Here is an 11,016-nt window from a genome sequence, read left to right on the forward strand (position 1 = left end):
AGAGAAGGGCCCGCGCACTCAGGCGCACATTTGGGTGACAGGTTACTGCTGACCAGGAGCAGATGTCTCCCTTAATGGTTTGAGTGTTTTTCTGAGTTTGGGAAGATGCAAGAATGTGTTCCTAAGATTTTTCCTGAAAATCTCTGAGTGCCTGTTCTGCTGGTTTTCCCAGAGCTCTGAGTGCCTCATTGCTGCTCTTCTCCTGAATTCTTTCCAGGCTGTGCTGTCAATTCCTGTAGAACCGGGCACCACGGGCACTCCTTAGTGGCAAATGTAGTGGCTGGCTTGTATGGAATTCCTAAATAATTTCTAAGAAATTTGGGAAATACTTTTTTTCCTTTAACAGTGAATGAAAACTTGTATGTACTTCCTGTAACTGTACTTCCTGTCACTAAAGTTACTGTGTAAGTTGTGTGCAAGTGTAGTTACAGGAAAATCATATTGAGGCGCCCACAACTCCCTGAAACCACAAGGAATTTTTTTCGCATAATTTTCACCAGGTTCTGGGTGAGCAAGGGAGTACGTAAGACAAAAATTTTAAGAAGCATTGCATATATGTCTTTATCTCCCTGGATTAATATACCAAAACAAGGGGTCTGTTTGCCAATAAAGTACATTAATAACCAAGTGAATAATTTATTATCATTTATTAATATATATGTTTAAATTGTCATTTATTATATACATCTTTATTATTATTATCATCACGGGAAGAAATGATGTCTTCTCAGAAAATAAGTTCTCCACCACCATGATTTCATGGAGAGTAATAGAGGGGTCCTGCTTGGAATGAGGCAGATGGAAATAGCTGAACCAGATGGAGCAAAACTAGAGCCCCTGAGTGTCCCTGGGAAGATTATGATTTCTTTTTATGTAGCAGCGAAACAAGTGCCTCAGCATCTCCTCCGGTCTTTAGAACTTTGAGGGCATGTTCTCAACCATTTCAGGGGTCTCTCTCCCCTAGTTAGAAGGAAAGGATGTTTTCTTAAAGGAACAGGTGGGATGCTGCCCCCTCCTTTCTTCAAGGTGATTCACTTTCCTCAAACTTGGTGCCTCACATAGGGTAGGTACAGAAGCAGTCAGGTACTCATCTTTGAAAGGAAGCCTCTGGTTTTGAATATTATTCCAGTGCTTCATTAATGTAAAGTGAATTCTGATTACCATGTGCAAGTGATTAAATAATAACTTGCTGAATTGACCCTTGAGCTAAGAAAGATTAATATGTGTCTAATTATTCATTTTAGGGCCTTTTCTAGTAATTTTAGACTTTTGTGAGCTTTGTTTCTTCCTTTTAAAAAAAAGTGATGCCGGGCTTCCCTGGTGGCGCAGTGGTTAAGAATCTGCCTGCCAATGCAGGGGACATGGGTTCGAGCCCTGGTCCAGGAAGATCCCACATGCTGCGGAGCAGCTAAGCCTGTATGCCACAACTACTGAAGCCTGTGCACCTAGAGCCCATGCTCTGCAACAGGAGAAGCCACCGCAATGAGAAGCCCGTGCACCGCAAAGAAGAGTAGCCCCCACTTGCCACAACTAGAGAAAGCCTGTGCACAGCAACAAAGACTCAACACAACCAAAAAAATAAATAAATAAATAAAATTTAAAAAAAAGAAACTGTTGATAGAATCATGCCTATAAGATCAAGTTTAAAAAGAAAATGTAACATTCATGTGTCATCTTATCTAATAGTTTAATTTCATATTGAGGATGGCAGGGTACTAAGTAGGGTGAAAATTACAGGCTGTACCTAGAAGCTGGTGTTTACTGTTCCCCCACTGTACTAGTTTTGTCAATTGTGGCAGAACTTTTTTCATATGAAACTGAAAATAGAATTATGCTCACTGCTTTATGACCTGCCTTGTGAACTGATGTCCATGGTGTTTAAAGTGCTTTCAGGTGTTTGGCAGCATCTGACAAATCATTAAAGAAACTCCATTTGTTTCTAATATGTTAGCATGACATTAGCCTTTCTTTTTTGACGCCGGCTCACCTCCTTTTTTGCTTCCTCCTAAAAAGGTGATGCCTTTCTCTCCCGGTTTTCATGACCAAATGGTGTCTGATTTTTCCATTTGTCAGTGGCTCTAAACACTTTGCTTATGATTGTTACTAATTTAACAGTGATCATAATTCATAAATGATACCCACTAACAGTTATTTAGTTAATGGCGCTGACTCTGCAGGCCCCGTGCCTTTGTGGAAATTACCGTCACCTCTGTTCTTCAGGCAGGAAATTGAGGCTTGAGAAGTTAAATGACCCGTCCAAGGTCACACAGCTGGAACCCAGGAAGACTGGCTGTAGAGCTTAATACTTTATGCATGAATTTTCTTAGAGTTAAGTATGTCATATTTCAAAAATGTAGGAATAGTATATGATTTTACTGAAAGAAGTGAAAATTCCACTTAGATTGGTGTCCCTGAGTCCCTGATCTCAGGGACTATTGAACACCTGCTGTGTGCAGGGTGTTGAGCGGCCTCTGAAGGCTCTGGATGGTGGTGAAGATGCTTGGGACGTGGGGTGTGGAGAACAGCCAAGGGGAACGACAGGACTGGGAAACTAGCTGTTCACAGATGTCCCCAAACTCGTCCTATTGTGGCTCCCTCCCTCACCATCAGCCAGTCACCATGGCTTCCATGGCAGCCAAGGAATGAAGGATGGGGCAAGGGCAGATGTGGTCATTTAGCTGACAGTTTCACTGCACCAACGTCCCAGGAGCCACAAGACAAGATGGCACCATAGTTAATATTGTATAAGAGCCTGTAATTTAAAAGATCACTTCTTGTAGACATTGTCATGTGAACCTTCCAAAACCCTCTGAGGCAGGAGGAGGACATATGTTCCCTCCTTTAGAAGCGAGCGAATCCAGTCCAGAGGGACTGAGTGGCCGGTCTGAGGCCATCCTGCTCATGAGTAGCTCCTGACACTAAAGCATAGACCCTTTTTTACACCAGAGTGTCTCAGTAGTGAATGTAATTTATCATTTTGGTGATGATTAGGGAGCCCTTCAAAATCTTAACCTTGCCTAAAATATAAGTGATCTTTGTAGTATTCTTTCTTCTTCCCCTCCCCTCCCCTCCCCTCTCCTCTCCTCTCCATGTTGGGTCTTGGTGCTATGCACGGGCTTCTTGTTGCGGTGGCTTCTCTAGTTGCGGCGCACAGGCTCTAGGCGCGCGGGCTCAACAGTTGTGGCTCGCGGGCTTAATTGTTCTGTGGCATGTGGGATCTTCCCGAACCAGGGCTCGAACCCGTGTCTCCTGCATTGGAGACCACTGCGCCACCAGGGAAGTCCCTGTAGTATTCTTTTGATACAAGAATTTTGAATAAGAAACAGGACTATGATTTTAAGAACCTGTTTTAGAAGTAATTTCTTTGAAATAAGTCCATTTGCCATTTCCCCTTTTGATGAAAGCACAATTCTTGTTATTTACAAGCCTGAGTTCATAATGGAAGCATGTAATAACGACCAGGAAGCTAGCGTTCAAGGCACCAGTTCTGGGCATGGACTGCATGCAGTGGTCCCTCAGTGTCTGCAGGGATTGGTTCCAGGGCCCATGGGTACCAGAAGCCACAGATGCTCAAATCTTTTCTATAAAATGGTGTCGGAGTTGGCCATCTGTATCCACGGGTACTGCATCTCTATTAACTCATAGCTTGTTTAGTCAGTGCCGTCAGTCACTGTCTTAAACTCTTTACCTGCTTTACTTCATTCAGTCACACCATCTCATGATCCCCGTTTTGTAATTGAGGAAATTGAGGCAAAGAGAATGTAAGTAACTACTCGAGGTCACTCAGCTGGTAAGTGGCAGCAGCTCTGGCTTGAGCGGCAGGACTGAGGCCCTTGCAGTCCCCGCACGTGGCACAGAGCACATGCCGGGGTGGCTGGCCTGGGAGACCACCTCCCAGCACCTTGTCCCTTGGTCCCCAGGCTTCGATCTCTGGGCCCCGGGGACCAGCCGAGGATGCGTGCGCTCCACATTTGTCCTTGTGGGAACATTCTGAGCACAGGTTCTCTCTGTTAAAGCTTAGTTGTGATTTCATGCAGAGAGTTTTCCAGGAGCGCAGCCCAGGCCAGCCTTGCCATGAGGATCAGTTCTTTCCCAATTTGGACATGTAGCTCTTACAGGATCTGCTGGTAAAACCAGAGCTGCCCCCTCTGCCAAGGAGTGTTGTCAAGTGATGTGTTAACGTGAAGGATAAAGTGAGTTGGTTCAACACGCCTCTGAACAGAGTTCCAGGAGAAATCATAGAAGGGCAGGTGGGAAATATTTGAAGGTTTAATGGCTAACGGTTTTCTAGAACTAATGTAGACAAAAAGATGTGTATATGAATTGAATTTAAGGAGACCAATAGCTGATAAATATGACTTAAGCAAACTAAGTAGAGATGTAGGTTCAGCTTTTTAAAAGAAAAAACTAAGCATGTGATGTCCGTACACTAGACAGATATAGTATTGACGGCCTCGAGGGAGGGGAAGGAGGAAGCTGCTAAGGAAACAGTTCCTGCCAGAAGGACTGGGTTTTGAAAAAGGATCACTCAGTAGACGTGGGCCAGGGATAAAGAATGTTCAGGAAGCGGGGGACGGAAGATGAAAGGGCCAAGATGCCAAAAAACCCCTGGGAATCTTTACATCCTGAAGAATGAAATTTTACCTTTGCTATGAAATGAAAAAGGTTTACATAAAATCATATATAAGAAGTTCTATAAAAGATGAAATCTGTTTTTCACAGGGAAAATGCCCTGGCAATTTCTAGCCTTGTGGGAAAAAAAATAAAAGTTCCATCTAATTGCCTCTATATTCGTTCTCATTTAATGACAAAATATCTTCTTTATATGACAGATTTATTATATTTTTTCTAGAGTGTCTCCTTTCAAACGATTTTCTTGTTAACAACTTCATGAACTTACTAGTATAACTTATTATCATAAATGGAGCATTCTTCTTTAGAGTAACAATTCTCTTTATCATCTTACATTTGAATATAAACTCAGGAGTGCTGGAAAATTAATCTCTTCTTTCAGCATCATCTCATTTACCAATCAAATGACTCATCTGTGCCATTTAAATACTAGAGTCACGTTTGTGTTTTTGCACAAATGTTTCATGTTAGTGACAACCTGACCCCTTTTCATGTGTCCCGGGCCCTGAGAGTCTGCTCGTGTGAAATGTGTAAGCACATAATGAATGGGGCTGGAAGGCAGCCTGATGCTGTGTGTTTACTGTTTTATAGAATATTGGTTTTGATTGTGTTTTCCAGTCAAATTTGTCACATAAGATTCTTACGAGCTCTTTGCTTCTACTGGCTCTTATAAACACAGAATCCAACAATGTATTTAGTATCTTGAGAATCGAGACCCTGTGACTGTACAGTGTGTTGGTGCTATTTTGGGGGATAACAGGTGGGTGCCTGTAGGGGAAAAGGCGTGTGTGTGGTTGGGGTGAGGGCCTCTTCATGTGGCAGGAACACATGCTAGAACATGTGCCCAGGAAGACAGAAGGGATTAGATCTCCTTGTGATCCGTGTTTCCAAGAGCATCTGAGTACTGGAGGTAGGTCTGTCACTATTTATTTTGCAACACTTGACAACTTATTTAGTTATGGTGTAATAAAAAAACGAGAAAGTGCCCTGGAAACAGCACTTTAAACACACAGGACTTTGTTTTGTTTTCTTTCCCTCTCGTAATTTCACAGCCTCGTTCTTTAGTCACTGGTTGTGTTCGTGTGTCTGTGTAGTAAGTGCATGTGTGTGTAGTTGCGGGGTTATCAGGGCTTTACACCAAAAACCTACAGAAGCATTCTCTTTAAATTCGGGAAAAGACAAAGATGCCGTCTCTTAGCGCCACTGTTTAATATCGCACAGGAGGAGTTTAGTCAGTGCTATTTAAGAAAGAAAAATTGGAGCTGATAGGATTGAAAAGGAAGAGATGAGGATTTTCGTTTTTTGTAGATGAAATGATCATCAATCCAGAAGAACTAACAGAAATTAAAAAACCATTAAAAATGAATAAGTGTAAATGAAAGTTGCCAGTTATGACGTGAACCTACCAAAAACAGCATTTCTCTAATCAACAATAGCCAACTATAAAATGTAGTATATATGTAAATATATTATTCACAATAGTAACAATATCCAAAATATTCAAAACACTTAAAAGAGTCTGTAAGACTACCATCAAGAATACTTCAAAACTCTAATAAAGAACGTAGAGGAGGGTCTGGATGAAGGATACACCCTTAGAGGAACTGACAATGTTCTAAAGGTGTCTAATTTATTCCAGTTTTTTGAGAAACACAATAAACTTACTTTAGAGTCTATGGAGGAATAAAAGTCGAAAGAGCTATGTTATTTTTAAAGATTAGAGGACTGGGGACTTCCCTAGTGGTGCAGTGGTTAAGAATCTGCCTGCCAATGCAGGGGACACGGGTTGAGCCCTAGCACGGGAAGATCCCATGTGCCGCGGAGCAACTAAGCCCGTGCACCACAACTACTGAGCCTGTGCTCTAGAACCCATGAGCCACAACTACTGAGCCCATGTGCCACAACTACTGAAGCCCGCGCGCCTGCAGCCTGTGCTCCGCAACGAGGAGCCACCGCAATGAGAAGTCTGCGCACCACAAGGAAGAGTAGCCCCCGCTCACCACAACTAGAGAAAGCCCACACTCGGCAATGAAGACCCAACGCAGCCAAAAATTAAAAAAAAAAAAAAAGATTAGAGGACTGGTCTACCAGATACTAAGGCATATCACAAACAAAGCTGGTGCTATTTTTAAGAAATGGGTGTTGGTGTAAGAACAGTCAAAATACTACTGGATGGAATAGAGATTTCAGAGGCAGACAATCTACAAATCATTGAGGGAAAGACGGATTTGGGGTGCATAATGTTGGGGAAAATGGTTAAATCCTTACCTAACCATATACAGAGGTGGATTCTAGATGAATTAAGACATTATGAGAAAAGTGAAACAAGTTAATAGAAGGAGATGTAGGAAAGTATGTCCTGACCTAGGGATGGGAGGACCCTGAAACAAAACTTCACAGCATGAGCTAAGGCAAAACAAAACCAAGAAAAGATGGATCTCTTTACTTTTCACTTCAAAATAAGGCTCTCTGTTCAGTGAAGGACCTCCCAGACACAGATCATATAGGGTGGGATGGGAGAAGATGGTCACAGTGTCTGTCACCAAATCACCAAGAGGAGAGTAACCCCAGTTTAAAAAAGAAAAAGTAGGCAAAGGTTGTGAACAAGCTCACAAGGATACAAAGAGATGTCCAAAATTATTAGCAATGAAAGAAATGCAGATTAAGTACTGACGTATCACTTGTTAGCCTGGCAACAGATGGTTAGAAAGTTGGGAGATGCTGAGTGCTGGTAGGGCTGTCGGGACACAGGGACTCGAGGTCCGGCCATTCTGGAGAACAATCCAGGGTGGAGTCAGATGACAGTCCACACACCCTGTGTCTCAGCAGTTCCACGCTGGAAGGGTACTTGTGGACGGGTTGTGAGCAGAAGCTGGGGGACAGGGCGTGTCTCCGCTGGGCCAGGGAGGGCAGATCAGGTGAGGGACACGGGAACCTGGTGATTCTTAATAAAGTATGCTGCTGAGTGAAGAAAGAAACAGTGAGATATAAATAAATTGAAAATAGACAAGTACATGAGTGCAGATTTTTTTTGTAAAAACGAATACAAATCGATAAATACTAAATAGAATGAGTGCCCTGTGAGCGGGGAGGAAACTGGGAGCCACAGGGCAAGTGGATTAAAAGGAAAACAATTACAGAATAAAAAATAGAAAGGAGTAAGGAGTTTTTGGGAAGTGTTCCTAATCGTCGTTACACCTGAGCTGGACTGAGCAGTGGAGAGATGAGGAAGACGCGGCTTCCCTCCAGTAACTGTCCTGTCCCCCGCACTCCGCAGGGTGGAGGCTCTTCGGGAAGCGGCCACGGCTGTGGAGCAGGAGAAGGAGGTCCTCCTGGAGATGATCCACAGCATCCAGAACAGCCAGGACATGCGGCAGATCAGCGATGGTGAGGGCCCCTCCCGGGGCCGGGGGGGGGCGGCGGGGGTGCCGCAGAGCCGCTCCTCCAGCCCAGCAGAGACGGCCGGGCAGGATGTGACAGCAGAGGAAACGGGCACAAGGTCGGCAGCAGAGAAGACAAAAGGAGATGAATGGAGGTGTAACGTATAGAGGGGAAGGGGAGAAAGGCAGAGAAAACAGATTATGGACCCACTGAACCCCGTTCCACAGGAGGGCCGGGTGGCCTGTGATGCTCTGCACCCGTGGGCGGTGCTCCTCCTAACCGGGCTCCCCTGGGGCTGCACAGGACCGGCCTGTGGGCCAAGCAGCTGGTGTGGTTAAGTGTGCATCCCGGCCCAGACCCACAGTGTCACACATCCTCAGAGGGGTCGAGATCTAGTATGTCTCTTCACTGTCCTGGCCATAGAGCAGTGAATTAGGAAGGAGGTTACAGAGCAGGACAGGTTGCTGATTTCCATATAAATAGTGAAGTGATAACCCAGCACCCTCTTCATACTGGTCAAGACTCAGACTACTGGCCTAAATTAGTCTGGAGGGGATGAAGTCAGTGCCTCATTTTCAGGCCAGCTTTTCCTCCCGTGTCATGGCTGTCTTCAGCCAGAATTGGGGCATTGTATTGATACACACACAGAATGTGAGGCCCCGAAATATGCCTCTCTGGCCTAAGGATTATTCCAAACTGGCTATTTTTGAGAAACTGCAGACACAGGAGGAGGAGCTCTGGAAACAGAAGAAGTCACTGTTTTGTAAGGGAAATTTACATTTACATTTTGTAAAGGAAATCATTTGTAAGGGTGTCTCCCTTTCTACCAGGAAGAGGAGGATGACAAAACTACAAGAAACCTTCACCAGTGGAGAAGGCACCTACTGAATCTACATAAGAACCTTACCTTTGTCTATCGTGCCTTTTCTGGGAACCTCCAGAACTTGCCTCCCTCCGTCCTCACCTTCTCTAGCTGAGAGTATTTTGGGTGGAGGCTGGGCCATCTCAGGGAGTTACTCAGTTTCCCTGGGGATCTCCCATGTATATACATGGGGTATACATGGCAATAAGCTTCTGGGTTTTTTTCTTGTTAATCTGTCTTATTACATGAGGGTCTCAGCCAAAAGCTCAGAAAGGTAAAGGGAAAGTTATCTCCCTCCTCTAATGCACATCCTCACATAGATCCAGGGCATCCAGTCTCCTGCTCTAACCAGCACAAAGCCCCAGTTACAGACGCACACCTGCCCCAGCTTCTGCAGACGTGACAACCGCAGAATCATCTGGCATCCAATCTGATACTCTTTATAAATTAATCTTATTGCTGTAATTTTAACGTGTATCTTTAAGAAATTCATAGGTGCTCACAGGATAGATTCAGCCACACAAAAATACCTTAGTGTTCTTGACATAGACGCGTGTATGTCTCATATTGATTGATATTTCAAACTTTTCATGATTAGGAGAAAGAGAAGAATTAAATCTGACTGCAAACCGTCTGATGGGACGAACCCTGACTGTGGAAGTTTCAGTAGAAACAATTAGGAACCCCCAGCAGCAGGAGTCCCTCAAGCACGCCACCAGGGTCATTGACGAGGTGGTCAGTAAGTTTCTGGATGATCTGGGAAACGCCAAGAGTCACCTGATGTCGCTGTACAGCGCGTGTTCCTCTGAGGTGCCTGCGGGGCCGGTGGATCAGAAGTTCCAGTCCATCGTGATCGGCTGTGCTCTCGAGGATCAGAAGAAAATTAAGAGAAGACTAGAGACTCTGCTTAGGAACATTGAAAACTCTGACAAGGCCATCAAGCTGCTGGAGCATTCTAAAGGGGCTGCTTCCAAAACCCTGCTACAAAACACTGAAAGCAGATTCAACTAGTGTTCCAACCTAAGAGCCCTTATAAATAATCACATAAAAATGATAACATACTATCTTAAGTGATAACTAGTTCTGTTTGTTAGACAGATAACTAGTTCAGTGTTGTTAGTTTGTGAATAACAATTAAAACTAGAAATATTTTGATTACCTTTCTAAAAGTTTTTAGATTGAATTTTTGTCTTGTACTAGGATCTAGCACCTCCTATATATATATATATATATATATTTTACTATTCTGTGGATGAACACTTAGTATGTGGGGGAAATAAGTGCTCAGCTAGGGGTAAAAGCATCATGGTTCTCTCCTGGGCTTTGTCTGCAAAGACAGACACACGGGCACACACTGACCACGCATCTGCTGTGAGCCAAGCAGTGAGCTTGGAATTATGGAAGGGAACCTTCCCTGTGTCTTCTCTTTCATTCAGCAGGTTTTTTAGACATCTATATCAAATTATTTTGAACTTAAACATTTATGCATCTCATAATATGAATGTACTTCTTGATAATACGTGAAAACATGACATAAAATGTGAGAAACTTCACCTCTAATTTTACCACTCTGAACTGTATATGGTATATCCACTTCATCTTTTTCCAAATGCATCATTTCTTTAAATTTTTAATCATTACAGAAATACAATGTTGTACCTTGCCTTTAAAAATTAAATACTGTTTTAAAGTCTGCTTTTAATTCTCAACTTAAGAACCTCTATTCCATGTAGTTGTACAATTTACCCATTCCCCTTACTGGACATTTAGGTTGTTTCCAGTTTGTTGCTTATTACTGCAACATGTTTGTGTACGTAGAGCTTTTTCCTTCTTTCGTTTGTTTTTGATTTTCTTTGTATAAATCCCCAGCAATCGGTTTTAATGGGTCAAAGGGTATATACATTTTCATGGCCTGATATGTTTCCAAAGTTTTTTTGTATAAGAGTTATATCAATTTATACTGTCTTCAATAATTAAAAAGTTGCTGTTTCACTGAGAGCTTTTCAGCAGAGTATTTTTTTCTAATATTAAATATGAAATACCTTAATTTAGATTGCATTTTGTTCACTAACAAGGTTGACGAGTGTATTGATTATTCTTTTATCTGTGATAAATGCAGCAACTATAGAACACTTTTATTT

The 11,016-nt window shown here is 43.0% G+C and overlaps 1 protein-coding gene across 1 annotated transcript in view; it reads left to right on the top strand.

Annotated features, from left to right (window-relative positions):
• Positions 1-10,871, top strand: part of BAG2 (BAG cochaperone 2) — an 11,935-nt gene extending 1,064 nt beyond the window's left edge. The window contains exons 2-3 of the mRNA XM_024754687.1: positions 7,910-8,019; positions 9,474-10,871. Of these exons, the coding sequence (XP_024610455.1) occupies positions 7,910-8,019; positions 9,474-9,886 (523 nt within the window). The 3' untranslated portion in view covers positions 9,887-10,871. The remainder of the gene's footprint in view (positions 1-7,909; positions 8,020-9,473) is intronic.
• The last annotated feature ends 145 nt before the right edge of the window (positions 10,872-11,016 follow it).

This window comes from Neophocaena asiaeorientalis, unplaced genomic scaffold (genome assembly GCF_003031525.2).
Source record: "Neophocaena asiaeorientalis asiaeorientalis breed wild unplaced genomic scaffold, Neophocaena_asiaeorientalis_V1.1 scaffold319, whole genome shotgun sequence".
Taxonomy (NCBI): Eukaryota; Metazoa; Chordata; class Mammalia; order Artiodactyla; family Phocoenidae; genus Neophocaena; species Neophocaena asiaeorientalis.